The sequence below is a fragment of the Ipomoea triloba genome, chromosome 15 (genome assembly GCF_003576645.1).
Source record: "Ipomoea triloba cultivar NCNSP0323 chromosome 15, ASM357664v1".
Lineage (NCBI taxonomy): Eukaryota > Viridiplantae > Streptophyta > Magnoliopsida > Solanales > Convolvulaceae > Ipomoea > Ipomoea triloba.
In genome coordinates, this window is record NC_044930.1 from 16,762,215 (window position 1) to 16,779,430 (window position 17,216).

The 17,216-nt window shown below is 38.0% G+C and overlaps 1 protein-coding gene and 1 long non-coding RNA gene across 4 annotated transcripts in view; both read left to right on the plus strand.

Annotated features, from left to right (window-relative positions):
* Positions 1 to 15,863, plus strand: part of LOC116006466 (squamous cell carcinoma antigen recognized by T-cells 3) — a 22,482-nt gene extending 6,619 nt beyond the window's left edge. Inside the window, exons 1-15 of one of the 3 annotated variants that reach the window (XM_031246853.1) lie at positions 25 to 124; positions 851 to 908; positions 8,469 to 8,684; positions 8,881 to 9,156; positions 9,880 to 10,014; positions 10,095 to 10,220; positions 10,828 to 10,872; positions 11,345 to 11,452; positions 11,685 to 11,827; positions 11,920 to 12,043; positions 12,926 to 13,000; positions 13,510 to 13,881; positions 13,958 to 14,050; positions 14,930 to 15,089; positions 15,333 to 15,863. In XM_031246853.1, coding sequence (XP_031102713.1) covers positions 108 to 124; positions 851 to 908; positions 8,469 to 8,684; positions 8,881 to 9,156; positions 9,880 to 10,014; positions 10,095 to 10,220; positions 10,828 to 10,872; positions 11,345 to 11,452; positions 11,685 to 11,827; positions 11,920 to 12,043; positions 12,926 to 13,000; positions 13,510 to 13,881; positions 13,958 to 14,050; positions 14,930 to 15,089; positions 15,333 to 15,589 — 2,205 coding nt within the window. In that variant the 5' untranslated portion in view covers positions 25 to 107 and the 3' untranslated portion in view covers positions 15,590 to 15,863. Of the gene's footprint in view, positions 1 to 24; positions 125 to 850; positions 909 to 8,468; positions 8,685 to 8,880; positions 9,157 to 9,879; positions 10,015 to 10,094; positions 10,221 to 10,827; positions 10,873 to 11,344; positions 11,453 to 11,684; positions 11,828 to 11,919; positions 12,044 to 12,925; positions 13,001 to 13,509; positions 13,882 to 13,957; positions 14,051 to 14,929; positions 15,090 to 15,332 lie in introns of those variants that run through there. The other 2 variants (XM_031246851.1, XM_031246852.1) reach the window with 2 other exon arrangements.
* On the plus strand, positions 7,526 to 7,726 carry LOC116006467. The gene is made up of 2 exons (XR_004095143.1): positions 7,526 to 7,559; positions 7,602 to 7,726. It is a non-coding gene; the product is annotated as an uncharacterized LOC116006467 (long non-coding RNA).
* Positions 15,864 to 17,216: the final 1,353 nt, after the last annotated feature.

The following is a 17,216-nucleotide window of genomic DNA, read 5'->3' on the forward strand; positions in this document are numbered from 1 at the left end:
TCCCTGAGGAAGCAGGGAGACATAGAGAAGCTAAGAATAGCTAGGGAAGCTATGAGTACCATGTTTCCACTGAGTTCCGAGATGTGGAAGGAGTGGATAAAGATGAGATGTCTCTTAGCTCTGGGTATTGCTTCTTCACTGAACTAGGTGTTTTTAGTTTATTTTAATTAAATAACTTGAATGATTTTATTTGCTACATTTCCTTGTCTTTTAATTAATGTGCTACCCATTCAATTCTTAATGGGTGTGGTATCTTTTGGAAGTGTAAGGAAGTAGAATAATACAAGTACGAATGATGGCTGGATTAACTAGGCAGGCCTGTTGCCTGCAGGAAAGTGAAAAAATGGAATCAGAAAGAGATCAGTCCTGCAATTTAAAGAAATCTTTCTATTATGTTTCTCTTCTGTAGTAAAATTGTGTTCCTCTAGTTCTTTTTTTAAACTGTCAATTGAAGAGGACTAAGTCTTTTTGCCTGAGAGTTCTTATCCCTTTGATCGAGTATTCGAGTTGGGGTTGCAATCCATTTTTTAAAAAATTTATTTTGAGGTGGCTATAAAGATTTGATTGCAAAAGAGATTTTGAAAGCAACACAAGAAGCCTTATGAAGTTTAGCCTTTCTTTAGTGAAGCTATTTGAATCAATCTTTTATTAGAATAGTGGAACTGGGGGTATTTTTGTCTTCTTCACTGTTATATTTTTTCTTTGATTGTTTTCATCTTTTTTCTTTGTTTTATTTAATTTATTTACCCAATATATCAAACGCATGGAGGAAAAATGAATGAGTAAACCATGATTTATCTTTTTTTATGTAGTGTACTCACTTTCCCTTTTCATTTTCTTTTATCTGCAGACCTGAGGCTTTCCCTGCTATTGAAAAGTTATATGAGCGTGGAGTGTCTGATTATCTGGTTAGTTGTACTATTTTATGCCAATGTTGCCATTCTTTTCTCACATAAGAATGCATTGTTCAAGGGAGTATGTTGAATGAATTGTGGAAGAATGCAGAGATCTTCTCATGTGTGGAAGAATGCAGAGATCTTCTCATGTGGTTAAATTATGATTTAATTAGCAGGATTTATAAGCTTAATATTTTATAAAGGGGAAATGACTTTTTTAGTCCCTCAATCTATAATGGTAAACTCACTAACTCAGACCTTTAATTATAAGCGTTACTCCATTTAGTCCCTGAATTGTTCCCTAAGTGGCCATTTTAGCCCCGCATCTCAGGTATACATTAAAATCTAATGTTGATGTAAGGGCAAATCTGGAAAATTCATTTGCTTATCCCAAAACACAAGTCATAAAAGTATATAATTCAATATGAAATCAAGGTTGCAAAAATCGCGCCTAGGCGGCGCCCGCCGGCTAGTTTCTTTTTTTTTTTTAAGTTTTAAATCTTAAACATTTAAACTATTAATGTTATAATGTATTAACTAATACTCTAATAGTCTAATAACTAATAAATAATAACTTAATAAAATAATAAGTAATAACTAAATTAAACTAATAAGTAATGCACTAATAATAATAAATAATAACTAATAACTATTAACTTATTAAGTATTAACTATTAACGTGTAAAGACTTAAAATATTAAACACTTTACAATTATTAACACTTAAAATATATTTAAAAAAATTAAAAGAAGAAAAAAACTAGGCGCCGAGAGGGCGCCTAACGATTTTTTCAACGTTGTATGAAATATGTTGAGTATTTGCGCTACACGAAAATGACATGAAAATGTCGAAGAAAATATTAGAGTAATAAAAAGCTAGATTCTCCAGTATTGGAAAAGTTCTTGCGGTAATTGCACAAGGAATTCTACTCTCATCAATCCAAATGGTGCCCATGGATTCACCTTCATCTACTTCCTAGATTTTCTTACCTTTAAGATTTTCATCATAGAGTTTTCTGACCAGTGCGGCTATGGCCTGCCTAATAACTCCCAACCTGAACCAATCATCCAAATTCCAAAAGCACCATTCTTTCATACTCCTTTTTTCTTGTACTGAACAACAATGGAAAAATGTCTTGGACCTCTAGCGTAGCAGACTTTAAGAATGTTTGTACTGCTTAGGGAAAATTCTAAATATTATGCATTTTTTTCTTGTGTGGATTCCATCCATATTGGCTCCCTTTTCTCCCCAACATCTGGCTTCTCAGCCACACCAATTTGAATCATGGTATTTGAATACAATTTGTTGTAGTTGAAGTCGTAACCATTTCTTGCATATGAATGTAATATATATTAATTTTCTTCTTTGTCTTCTCTATAATTTCATGTAAATGTATTTTCAGATTTGCCCTTATATCAACATTAGATTTAACATATACATTAGGTGAGGGACTAAAATGGTCACTATGCGAACAATTCAGGGACTAAATGAGGTCACCCTAATCAGTGTTATCAAGGCGTCGCCTAGGCGACGCCTAGGCGTCCGGGCGGTCGACTCGCCTCGCCTAGAAAAAACGACCGGCGAAGTCGCCAGAAACCACCGCACGCGCCGGCGCGTGACGGCGGAGCAGCTCGGAGATGGTGGCGCGTGAGCTCTTCGATGGCGACCGGACTCCTTGCCGTGGGTCGCCGCTGCTCCCTGAACCCAGCCCAGGCACTGACTTGCTCCAATAATAGGTTAAAGGTTGAAAATATTCATATTTGTCTGATATTTATATATATACACATACAGGCATAGAAAGGAAAGACTCTTGAGCTGTCCAATACACTGCAAGTCTCAAGGAACAAGTTTCAAGCAACCTTTGAGATGCCCAATACCATAAGTCCCAAGAATATTAATCTAATATTTGATATTTAATATTAATTGGTTTATAATATATATATATATATATATATATATATATATATATATATATATATATATATATATATATATAACTCATCGCCTAGGCGTCGACTAGGCGATCGATAGCATCTCGCCTAGAAAGTCCGCCTTGATAACTGTTCAAAGGTTTTAGGAGAATACCTTGACTGGCAGCTCTATGTCTCACACGGTTTTGAGGAGAGTAACATCATATATATATGACTTTGGAGGACATTCTGTATGGTAACCTCAAAACCCTAGTTTCCAACTTTCCTAATATATAGGATACCATATGTGATAATATACCTTATAACACTCCCCTCAAGTTGGAGCAAAGATATTAATCATGCCCAACTTGTTACACAGATAACTAACTCGTGTCCCAGTTAGGGCCTTCGTGAATAAATCCCCGAGTTGTTCTCCAGTCTTTACAAATCCAGTGGAAATTAACCCTTGTTGTATCTTCTCACGAACAAAATGACAGTCAATCTCTATATGCTTCATTCGTTCATGAAACACTGGGTTTGATGCAATATGCAGAGCAGCTTGGTTATCACACCATACTTTTGTAGGGATTGGAGCTTTAAAACCAGCCTCACTCAGAAGGTTGTTTATCCACATCACTTCACATGTGGATTGTGCCATTGCCCTATATTCAGACTCTGCACTCAAACGAGAAACCACATTCTGTTTCTTACTTTTCCACGAAACCAAATTACCTCCAAAGAAAACACAATATCCAGTTGTTGATCTACGATCCTCTTTGGATCCTGCCCAATCAGCATCAGTAAAACACTCGATCTTAGTGTGCCCATGATTTTTATACAAAATTCCATGTCCTGGAGCTCCCTTCAAATAACTCAAGATGTGTTCTACTCCTGCCCAATGCTCAACAGTTGGAGATGCCATATATTGGCTCAAAACACTCACTGGATATGCAATGTCTGGACGAGTTACTGTCAAGTAGTTCAACTTCCCAACTAATCTCCTATACCTCTTAGGATCTTCAAACAACTCCCCTTCCTTTGATAATTGCATGTTTGGTATCATAGGAGTATTGCATGGTTTAGACCCTAGTTTCCCTGTTTCAGACAGTAAGTCAAGTACATATTTTCGTTGAGACAGTATTTCAGACAGTAAGTCAAGTACATATTTTCGTTGAGACAGTAATATACCCAGTAAGTCAAGTACATATTTTCGTTGAGACAGTAATATACCTAGTAAGTCAAGTACATATTTTCGTTGAGACAGTAATATACCTATTTTATTCCTCATGACTTCAATACCCAGGAAGTACTTTAGTGGTCCCAAATCCTTTGTCTGAAACTGACTATGAAAGAATGACTTAAGAGATGAAATTCCTTCGGTGTCACTCCCCGTAATGACAATGTCATCCACATAGACCACTAACCAGATTATGCCTGTTTTGGACCACTTGTAGAACATTGAGTGATCCGATTTACTTTTCACCATCCACTTGTAGAACATTGAGTGATCCGATTTACTTTTCACCATCCCAAAGCTCTCCACTGCTTGACTAAACTTTCCAAACCATGTCCCAAAGCTCTCCACTGCTTGACTAAACTTTCCAAACCATGCTCGCGGGCTTTGCACTGCTTGACTAAACTTTCCAAACCATGCTCGCGGGCTTTGCTTCAGTCCATATAATGATCTTCGAAGTCGGCATACTTTCCCAGACTCCCCCTGAGCAACAAACCCAGGAGGTTGCTCCATGTACACCTCTTCATGAAGATCCCCATGCAAAAAGGCATTCTTGATATCAAGCTGATGCAGTGGCCAATCTTTAATGGCTGCCATTGAAATGAGTAACTTGACAGAAGTAAGCTTAGCCACAGGAGAAAGGCTTCCTTAACAGTTTTAGGAATGGACACGGAATCAAGGGAAGCAACAAAAGAACAGGAGACAGAGGACAGCTGAGCATATGATGCAAAAGAGGATATAGGATAAGTGCAACTGCGTTTACCTTTTCGAACATCAATAGGAAGGGTATCATTTAACACTGGATCAACTGACTTAGAGGTGGTTTCAGGTATTGGAGTAGGTACCGAGGCAGGAAGAGGAGCTTGAGGCAAAGCAGGAACGGGGGCAGCAGGCCAAGGGCGACGAGAATAGACTTGTAAAACTGGAGGAGTAGGAGCAGGCATAGGGACAGATGTCGTGACTGTATACATCAAGATGTCATCCCCCTCATCCTCCCCCTGACCAATGGCATTCGGAGAAGAAGGAAAGAAAGGAACATCCTCGTGAAAAGTGACATCAATAGAAACAAGGTACCTACCAAGCTCTGGAGAGTAACACCTGTACCCCTTTTGCACACGAGAATAACCAAGAAACACACACTTCAGAGACTTTGGATCAAGCTTGGTGAGGTTAGGACGGACATCTCGAACAAAACATACACAACCAAATATACGGGGGTCAATAGGAAACAAAGGTTGTGATGGACACAGAGTATGGTACGGAGTTTTCCCATCCAAAACCACAGAGGGCATGCGATTGATTAAGAAACAGGCAGTGGAAACAACATCAGCCCAAAACTGCTTAGGAACCCCCCTTTGAAACAATAAGGCCCTTGCAGTTTCAAGCAAATGCCGATTCTTGCGCTCAGCTACCCCATTTTGGGAAGGTGTGTCAACACAAGAAGATTGATGCAACATACCTACCCCATGCATATAAGAGGAAAAGGGGTACGAGAAATACTCTTTAGCATTGTCACTGCGTAATATTTTGACATGAACACCAAATTGAGTTTTAATTTCAGCACAGAATCCACGAAATACATCAAACAATTCAGAACGAGACTTCATTAAATATAACCATGTCATTCGAGAGAAATCATCAACAAAGGTAACAAAATACTTATAGCCAAGTTTAGAAGTCACAGAACACGGACCCCAAACATCTGAATGTACTAACTCAAACAAAGTAGACACACGTTTGCTAACTCTAGGACTCAAATGCACACGACGGTGCTTAGAAAACTCACACGACTCACAATGTAAAAACGGTAAACTACGAAACTGTGGACACAATTTCTTCAACAACGGGAGGGAAGGATGCCCCAAACGACAATGAGCATCCACCGGAGTGACAGCACCCGAACAAGCAACCAACTTTGACCTCTTGGTGTCAAGAATGTAGAGACCCCCAGACTCACGCCCCTCACCAATAACCCTCTTCGTCATAAGATCCTAAAACAGACAATGATCAGGGAAGAACGTAACAGAACAGTTTAAAGCACGGGTAAGCTGGCTGACCGAAATCAAATTGAACGAGAAATTAGGGAGGTGCAAGACAGACTGTAAGGGGAGTGTGGGGATTGGCGTAATGGAGCCAGACCCAAGTACATGGGAGTTGGACCCATCCGCTAAGGTGACAGGGGAACTATGTGGAGAAGAAGAAATGGAGGAAAATAAACTCGAATTACCTGTCATATGGTCTGTGGCACCCGAGTCTATAACCCATTTGGATGATGATGATAGAAGACAAGAGGTTGGGTTACCTGAGTCAGCAATTGCAGTGACCGAAGAGGATGAATGCTTCAAAGAGTCTTGGTATTGAGAAAACTTGGCAAACTCATCAGCAGAGACCATGATAGTCTTGGAAGGTGCCTCAGGTGTAGATGCAACATTGGCAGAAGAATTCCTACGATCCTTTTGCAACTTCCGACAGTCCCTCCTTATATGCCCTGGCTTTTGACAATAGTGACACACAATGGTCGAAGTACGCCCCTGGGAATATCCATTGTTCCCACTGTGAGGATGACCGGAAGTGTGCCCTTGGGAATTGCCACCATTCCCATTGTGAGGAGTACGACTAACAAGAGCACTATTAGGTGGGATGGGAACATCGGGTATCTTGGACTGCTCGGATCGAATCAAGCGAGGGAAGACATCAGCTAGGGTAGGGATTTCAGATGTACTAAGAATTGTGGACCTAGCTGTGTCAAACTCAGAAGGAAGACCTGCCAAAAAACTCATAACAGCCAATTGTTCACGCTGCTTTTGTTGCTCTTTAACGTCAGCAGTGAATGGCATGAGTTTATTAAGAGCCTCATATGTTTTCTTAAATTCCATAAAGTAAGCAGTAAGAGACAAATTTCGCTTCTCGGCACGGTAAAAAGACTTGCAAACATCATACATACGAGTGATATTCCCCTTCCCAGAGTACAAATATTCCAAATAATCCATCAATTCTTTAACAGAAGAACAATGACTAACAAACCCAAGAATACCCTCATCTATAGAATTACGAATTTGTAAAAGCAAACGGGCATCATCCTTCACCCAATTAGCATCCTCTTTGGTCTCAGTGAGGTGGTCTGTTCTATCCAAACTAGTGAGATAAAGCTTAATGACCAGAGACCACTCTAAGTAATTAGAGTCATTAAGCTTACAGTCCGTGATTTTGGAATTCACAGGAACAATATCAGTAACAACAATCGACTTATTTTCAGCCATACCCACAAAAAATGGAGCCCAAACAGATCAGAAACAGACAAAAAACAGTAACCGGAGGGCGTATGAGACAACCTGATTGAAGACCCGCAATAACCGAAGCAACACTGGTCCAAACCAAGACCAGATCCGAGACCCCTAGACCTGGGCGAGCTCGGAGACGTCGGCCGGGAAAAATTCCGGTGGCCGGAGGCAGCTCACGCGCCGGGCCGGGAAAAATTCCGGTGGCCGGAGGCAGCTCACGCGCCGGCGCGTGGCGGAGGTGGGCGGCGGTGCGGTGGTCACGCGCCGGCGCGTGGCGGAGGTGGGCGGCGGTGCGGTGGCGCGTGAGCCTCACGCGCAGGGCAGATCGGCGCCGGATTTCGCAGGGAGGGTCGCCGGACGCCGGCGATCCTTCGTGGGTGGGCGGTGATGACAGCGGAGCGAAAATTTTTTTTCGTGTTTATAACCTAGGCTGTGATACCATGTTCAAAGGTTTTAGGAGAATACCTTGACTGGCAGCTCTATGTCTCACACGGTTTTGAAGAGAGTACACCATCCTATATATATGACTTTGGAGTACATTCTGTATGGTAACCTCAAAACCCTAGTTTCCAACTTTCCTAATATATAGGATACCATATGTGATAATATACCTTATAACAATAACTATGACCCTAATAATTAAAGGACCGAGTTTACCATTATGGCACAATTGAGGGACTAAAAAGGCCATTTTCCCTTTTATAAATATTTCAATGAAACTTTGGTCCCTTAAAGCTAGCAATACAAATTATTTACCCTTGAATATAATTGGTTAACATAGAGGTGATGGTAACTAGAGTGTATACACAGATAAGAACAAAACCTTTTAGTATGATCCTTGTCATTATTTCCTGGCAAGTAACTGGTCTTCACTGCTTGCTGTCTATATTGAAATCTTTGGTTTCTCTGGCCGGAGTGATTGGGTTAACGGAAAATGGAAATGATAAAGGAAAAACCTTAGTTTAATGAAACAAAACAAAATTTTAAGTTTCAGACAGTTTTAAATATACCAATTATCAAACTCTAATGCAAGTTCTGTATAATTTTTAAGGGGAAGATAAATTATAGCCTTCTTAGCTCACTCAAAATTTTATTCTACTTTAAAAAAGAAAAATTAAAACTAAGCTTAACTTCTCTCTCTCTGCAGTCTGTGGTTTTATGGTGTGACTACTTAAATTATGTTCAAGAGCATGACCCATCAGTTAGTTCATGTTCTATAGATGGTATATCAAAGGCAAGAAATCTCTTTGAGCGTGCCCTTACTGCTGCTGGTTTGCATGTTGCTGAAGGTGGCCAGATATGGGAATTATACAGGGACTTTGAGCAAGCCATTCTCATCACAATTGATGGAACTGATCACGAGGTGTGTCCGCTTGCCTTGATGTATTTTTCATCCTTGCCTCTTGTTTTTGACACAATTGTGATGAGAGCCATACGTGTCCTGCACTTTTGCTACAACCTGTTTGAACTATAGCATGCCCTTGTTGATTCTTTGTTATTATTTTTTTAATCCATAGTATGCTGACCAATTCCATAATGCTTATTTCATCTTATGGCAGACAAGGGAGAAGCAGATCCAACGAATTAGAAATTTGTTTCATCGACAGCTGTCTGTTCCCCTTGCTGACCTGAAAACAACTCTTATTGCATACAAGGCTTGGGAAGTAGAACAGGGAGGTAATATTGATGTCAACTCCAGTAACTTGGATGGAATTTCTGCACAGGTGGTATCTGCATATCAAAAAGCTCTAGAGATGTTGAATGCTCGACTTGACCTTGAGGATCTAATATCCAATAAGGATGCAACCGAGACAGATAGACTTCAACAGTTCATGGTCTGCACCATTTTTCTTTTGCTGCTTACCATCTCATCTTGGGAATAAAGGAGTATTAAAGGCAATTTAGAAATTTTGATACTAGAGATCTTAATAATCTGGTTAAAACTCTTTTTTTGGTTCATCTTAATTTTAGGTATGTGGATTATTATGTGAGCATTAATTCCATCGTTAGTATGCCACATTTACTATTACATGTATTGCTTTTGAACATATGATCTGAAAGTTGTTTTTGTTTGTTTGTTTGCTTGTTATTATTATGCATGAATATGCAATTCATTGCATGTTACTGTTCAATTGCTTATCATTATTATGACTTTATCATCTCTTTTTTGTGTTGTTTTGCTTTGACATAGAGTGCCAAAGTGAAGGGTAGAACATGGCATTTTGAACCAATATAACATGCTGGAAATGAAGTCAATTCATTTTCCAGTCAATTCTACTTGATTTTCTAAACTAATGTGCCAAGTCTCGTTAATCTCTAGTTTATAGACCTTAAAAACAAACTGAGATTAACATATTCTTCCGTAGGCATTTGCTTGAAAGTTTTTATGTTGAAAGATTCATATAACTGTGTGGAATGATCACAATTTGCAGTGAAGATCTGAACCTTACCTTATTTCTGTAGAACAGTGCTTGATTAGTAATTGTTAACTCAAATTGTGACCCACAAGATTTTGAAATTACTCATTTAAAGTATTGATGTTTGACCTTTTGTTGCAGACTTATTTAAAATTTGAGCAGTCATCTGGGGACCCAGCTAGGGTTCAGATATTGTATGAACGGGCTGTAGCCGACTTTCCAATTTCTAGTGATCTCTGGCTTGACTATACTCTCTACATGGGCAAAACCTTGAAGGTATCCTCTCTACCCTCTCCCTTCAATTCCCTGTTTAATTATAATGGCTAAGGTTCAAAATGAGGACTCTTTTGTTTCAGACTTCCAGGATTGTGAGAGACATTCATCATAGGGCCACGCGGAACTGTCCCTGGTCTGGAGAATTGTGGACTCGTTACCTACTATGTCTTGAACGTAGTCGTGCTTCTGAGGATGAACTATCCACTGTATGCTCTAGTCTTGAAACTACACTGCTTTGCCTCACAGCTGTGACTTGTGTTCTCCGTAATCTATATCTTGCTACACATAGTCAAAGCTATTAGACATGCTTTACTCTTTTAAACTACTTGAATCTAAGCCTCTGTCTTGTTAAATATTTCAATGTGTTTCAAGTAGAAGAACGGCTGTTTGATGTTTGCCATTTGTTTATATAACTCCTTGGAGTTCCTTCTCAAATTTAATTACCATGTTTATTCCTCAAATGATAATAATCATACTATATTATTATGAATATCATAATCAGATCTTAATTTCATAGATTATGTGGTCATTTTTGTTCTCATTCTAGAATGTTGGACCAGTTATTTCTTTCTTCCTTTTTTTTTTTTTTTGAAAGTCAAACTGGATTCATTAGCAAACCAAATCAGTGGCAATTACATCCTGAGTGAGGTTATTTTATATTCTTTTTATGAAAATCTCGGAATTTATATTTCCATGAACTATGAATTGGTTTAGTGACAATTTTGCACTTTGTTGAATGCATCCATTGTTTCTAATCTTGATGGCTAGAGCAATCTGTTTCTTATATTTTTCTCTTTTTTTTTTGTTGTCCAGGTTTTCGAGAAGTCACTTCAATGCACCTTCTTAAGCATTGAAGAGGTAGATGCATTTCTCTCTTTGGTTGGTTATTGTTTCACTACTACTGATGCTGTGGGTGGCCAAAATCATGAAAATTGATTTTGTTATGTTTTACTGATCATATGTTATAGATGATAGGAGTGTGATTGTGGAAAATGTAGGATATGGCATGGGAAAATGTGACAACTTTTTTTCTTCTGACCCTTCCCCCCACCGTGACAACCTTTTTTCTTCTGACCCTTCCCCCCACCCCAATGGGTTTGGTCAGTGCTCAAAGAAATTAAGTATATGCTGCATTCTTCTATTGCAAGGACTTTCTATATCCATTGCAGCAAAGTGCACTTTTATGGAGTGGCCGGTGGGGAGTTTGTATACTTTGTTTATACATTTTAAATCCTTGTGTTTCTCTTGAAAATGATTTTTAACTTAATTACATGCTTGCATTAATAAGCCTCTGTCTTCCTAAAATTGATAACTGGTGTTCCTGTTGCAGTATCTAGAAGTTTTTCTCACAAGAGTTGATAGCTTAAGACGGAGAATGTCTTCATCTCAAGGAGTGGGGAGTGGCTTGGATTATGCAATGATACGGGACACCTTTCAGGTCTAATTGCCTTTTCTTTTATTCCCATGGATGGTGTTTTTGGTCGGATGCTTTTGAAAACTTATGCTTTTGTGTTGACAATGTATCAAAAAGATCTAAATAGAACATCATCCTTTACCCCCGGCCCAACAAGTGATTGGAAGTTGATCAGCTTTACTTATAGAGAAACGAAAATCAATCAGCTTTCTTATTGTGTTCTATAATAAGGTTGGTGTGTTATATTTTATTCCAGCGTGCATCAGACTATTTGTCCCCACATCTGAAGAATACAGAAAAGTTAATACGAATGTATAGTTACTGGGCCCATTTAGAGGCAAATCTGCGGAAAGATTTAATTGCTGCTCGTGGTGTTTGGGAAAGCTTACTTAAAATCTGGTAATATTATATTTCTTCTTGCCAGTTGAAATCTTTGCATTATTTTTATGTTGTCTTTAATGTTCTAACTACCACCTTGCTATTTGTTGCAGTGGATCTATGCTAGAAGCCTGGCAAGGCTATATATCTATGGAGATCAAGATGGGTCACATAAATGAAGCCAGATCCCTGTACAAAAGATGTTATAGCAAAAAATTCCCAGGGACAGGCTCTGAGGTAAATCCCCACACAGCATAATGTGATAATATTTTATTATTTTATAAATATCGGTAGTTTGTCATGCATTTTACATTTGTATTGATTATTGAAGTCATTTCTGTGTCATGTTTTTTTTTTTTTTTTAATTTTTTTTTTTATTGGAGTATGATATCACTCTGCTTACTTATAATGTTCTGCTCATCTTTTACATATTCCAATATTCCATAAATTATAATTATATGTGGAAATTTGTGTGCATTAGTATTTTTTTTATGGATCCTTTGATTGCAGGAAATAATGAAATATGGAAATAAAACTCTAATATCTCTAATTATTTTTTACCTGATGAGTTGCTCATTAATCTGAATGTGTGGAAATAATAATCTGAAGCTGTAGGTATGCAGTGAAGTATTCCTTGGCATTGACCAAATGGCCTAGCTGATTAAACTGTGTTTGGTAAAAAAGAAACTGAGCACTTGAAAGTGATGTGCCTTATTATTGGAGTCCAGAAAACTTTTAAAACAATTCTAGTTCTGTTATTTACTCTGCATTTATCTTTTGTGGATTTCTGGTTATGAATAAGAGTATTCAGTATTCTATAACTCCCTAGGATTCTCTTTGAGATGTATATTGTAAATGCCTGTTTTATGCTGCTTCAGTGCAGTGACGGGGAAAATGAATTTGAATTGATAATGATGGCTATAAATTCTAGACCTTGAACTCTGAATCCATCTTAATTTTCGGTATTCTATCAATGTTGTTTGTGCATTTCATGCTATGGCTGTGCATATGAATTCACAGTTTTAGGTTTACTAGATAATGTTTTTGTTTGGATGAAAAAAAATGTGAATTTCATCTTGAATTAGATGATATCTTCTTCTAAAAAACAGAATCATTCAGGACATATGCCATTCTTGGGTGCGCTTTGAGAGAGAATGTGGTTCCCTTGAAGACTTTGATCTTGCCGTACAAAAGGTAACAAGTTTAATCTCAGCTTTCTGTTATTTGATTGACATAATAAGTAGCACACATTTTCTGTATCACCAAGTGGCATACATTGTGCACTGCTTATTTCTTAGCATGTACACAAACAGGCTTTCTTAAAGCTTGCTCCCATTCTGGCCGATGTTAAATTCAAATTCATTTTTGCTGTGCCTTTCTAAAAAACTCACTTTTGTCAGAAGTCATGGTCAAAATTTCTGTTTCTTAGCAATTTTGAAAAAGTAACTGGCATTTACTCTTTCATTTGATAAATTGACATGTCCAGACAGCTAAGGGAAGATAGGTGAGCTTGTTGAGCATATATAATATATAAACATAAATGTGCAGTCCAACTATTAGCTTAGGCTTTTAGTTGAGATAGAACACACCCTTTAATTGAGGTTTAATGATTTTACCTTCTTTTTCCTTCCATGTAAATGTTGGTACACAAACTTACTGGAACAAGATTTCTTATGGCTACTATGTGTCTTTAATAAAATCAGGTTACTCCTCGCCTAGAAGAACTACGACTTTTTAGGCTGCAGCAGGAGAGCAAAAATACTGGTTTATCTGCAGATCAGAGAGAGATTGCCACTGGGAGAGGAATTCATGAAAAGAGGAAACCACTTTCAGATGTAGCAGATGAACAGCCCGCAGCAAAACGTCGCAAAGAGAAAGCCAAGAATTCTAAGTCCACTGATGAAAAGGGAAAAACTCAAGCTACAGACTTGGTTGGTGCGGGTAAGATGGATGTGGTGGTAGAAGCAAGCAAACCAGCAAGTGCAAGCAAGAAAGAAAAGGAAGATATTTCCACTGGAAAGCCAAAACAGTACAATGACCAGTGCACTGCATTTATCTCTAACCTTAGCTTCCAGGTGAGTTGCCTGCTTGTGTTGCTTTTTGAAGTTCTTCACTTGGTTGAGAACTAAGTGGTTAAAGTTACTTGATCAGGCAAATTATGATGATCTACAGAAGTTCTTCAGTGATGTTGGTGGAGTTGTTGCTATTCGAATATTAACAGACAAGTTCACTGGAAAATCAAGAGTACTCTCTTGCTCTCTCACCTTACCCCTCCCCCCTCTGTTTTTCAAGCGAGATCTTAAAACCCAACTCAACACTTAAAAAATGGAGAGAAGAAATTAAGAAAATACAGTTTGAGTTGGTTATGATACATTGTATGCATATGTTACTCATTTTGTATAGTGCTGTACTCACAAGGAGAATACAATTGTTGCATGGTTACTGCTGGCGAACATGGGAAAATTTTTAAATTTTCATTTTATTGCAATTTACTCTGGACTAGCTAAAGTTGTACTGTTAACTTTGGATTATGAAGAATAAACATCTGATAATTATATAGAATGCTTCTCATTTCTCAGAGCCTCACTGTGACTTGTTAGACTTCTGAGCTAATAAATTATAGTACTAGGTTCCTGTATTCATCCTATTAAGCAATTAAGCATTCTATCTAGTTTATCTTCTACTCTTGCTTATAAGTTAAAACATAGCTTCTGCATTTCCGGGATTAAAAGTTGACAACATAGCCACATTTCAATCCTGGAACCTGTGGGTTATGGACCTCCACACTTCTGCTATGCCACTTTGATCTACTTTATCCTCTGCTCATCTTAGCTTGCCTAAATGAATAGCCAAAATGCTCAATGAAATATGAATAGTCTTCTACATAACCATCACTTGTTTATTCTTCATATGGAAAATTGCGTGAAGTTCTCTAGGAGTGATTTGGGCTAGTGAATGGCACTGTTTGTTAGTACAGATTGAGCAATTAGGAAACCAGTGTGCCTTGCTAGCTATGAGTTGTAAAAATCTTCTGAGCACTTCCTTTATTGTGCATTGTATGTGTATTAATCAGAGGCTTTGCATTTCATAGTTTCTTATTGTTCTTTGTCCAAACTTTTAAAGGGATTGGCATATGTGGATTTTTGCGATGATGCACACCTTGCTGCAGCTCTGGCAAAGAATAGGCAAAAGCTGCATGGAAAAAAACTGAGCATTCTGAGGTCAGATCCTCAGCAGAACAGAAAGAGGGGAAACCTTGGGAAAGGAATGCCAACAAAACATGGTGTGCTGACAGCTGACCCCAGTTTTAATTACTCCATATGTATCTGCATATTATTCATTGATGTTGTGCTAGAGTTTCCATTTAACAATATACTTTATATATATATATATATATATATCATTGATTTAATGTTTGACTTAGCAATGGTGTGTCTAAAGCTCAGGCTAGAAACTTGAGAAGATATATACTCCGTACAAAATTAATGACAGACCTTCATTTTCTTTCTTTATATGCTTGTGGCAGCAGATTCTGGTGGTCAAGGTTCAAAATCAGATTCCAAGGACAGTGGTGAAATTTCAAGACAGAGTGGAGGGGGGCCTAAAAGAGATCAGTCGGTTGATAGGCAGAAAGATGATATACAGCTCAAGGGTAGGAACATTTTTGCAATGCCAAGAGCTGTCAGCAAAAGTAAACCAAAATTGGAGCAGATAGCTGAGGAAGGAGGAGACGAGAACCCTAAATCAAATGACGAGTTCCGCAAAATGTTCTTGAAATCTTGAAATATGCCATGTGGGAAAAGGTTTGTACATTATACCCGAACCCTGTTAGTGGAGTATGAACAGAAGAAAATGCTTTAGGAAACTGACTTCTACTTGGTTTTAGTGGAGGCATTGTGTTTCTTCTAAATCATATAACGCCTTGTTTTCAAACATCTTATGCTAAAGCATTGAATTATTATGCTCTACTTTTAACTGTGTTATTTTAGTATAACCGCCTTGCACATTCCAGTTGTTCCAGTGGATCTATGCTAATATGTAAGTATTTGCAAATGCATATCTGTTGCTTACATTCCAGTCTTCTTTCTGTACTTGAGTATATGCAGATTCATATATTTCATTATTATCAAGGTCAATGGGGAATAATAATAATAATAACAACAACAACAATAATAATAATAATGATGATAATAGGGGAAAATGATAATTTGGATCTTTCTAAGTAGTCAACTCTGTCACTCAATAATATGGCGGGGGATCACCTTTGGTCTTGGAACTTGTAGGTTGTGTGGCAGGCAGAATTTATTTCAAGATTATAGAAATACTCCGTATTAATTTTGACTTGTAACTACTTAAAGCTCCTAACTTTTGTAATTTTGTAACATTTTTCTCTGGGTTGCAAAAATGATCGTGTTGGGGAGTATAGTGCAAATTTGTAAAAATAAATTTGAATAGTTAAAATATTAAGGCAAGCTTGTTCGAACCTATTCCCCACTGCTGACAATCTCCAAAGGAAAAGGGTTAATTGCGCTAGCTCATGCAATATTTGTGCAAGCCACCCAGAATCTGCAGATCACCTATTCATCCCTTGTGAATTTGCTAAGAAGTGTTGGAGGAGTTTTGCTGACATGCCTACATGCAATACATCTCATTGACCTGAGTGGATCACTGCAAATCTGAAAGCCATGGAAGCTAACTCTTGGTAACCTGCTGGAAAATTTGGGAGGTCCAAAATCATAAAGTCTGGAATAACATAAGTCCAAATCACACATCAGTGGTCAAAGGGGCAAGATGCTATCTGGAAGCTTGGTCAACTGTCCAGCAGACCAACAGAAGCTTGAATCTCCAACCCTCTCAGATAAAATAGACGAAACCTCCTCATGGATGGCTCAAGTTAAATGTTGATGTAGCTATTAATAAGGAGCTTAAAACTATAGGCTATGGTTTTATCCTCCGCAATGACAATGGCGGATTTGTGGCAGCAAAAGAACAAATGTGGTAGAGGCTTTACAATCCAAAGGAAGTAGAGACCATCGCAGTTCGGGAAGCTTTGTCTTGGATCAAGGAGTTGAACATCGATCATGTCCAAGTCGAAACAGAATCCCTTCTATCCAAGGGCTACAGAAAAATAGTTGTCTCTTCTTTCGACTTAATCTTGGAGGATATTCATAAATTAGCTAGTCATTTTCTTTGTATTAGCTTTATGTTTGTGAAGCGATCTGCGAATTTGGCTGCTCACTTGTTAGTTTGAGAAGTTGTTTTCATAGCTGATTGCATTGTCTGGGCAACTTCACCCCCTTTATGTTTGTTTGACATTATCTCCTTGGAGGCTATCTAATTAAATTCGTCCATTTTTTCTTCAAAAATAAAAAATAAAAAATTAAGCATTTACCATTTATTTTAATAATAA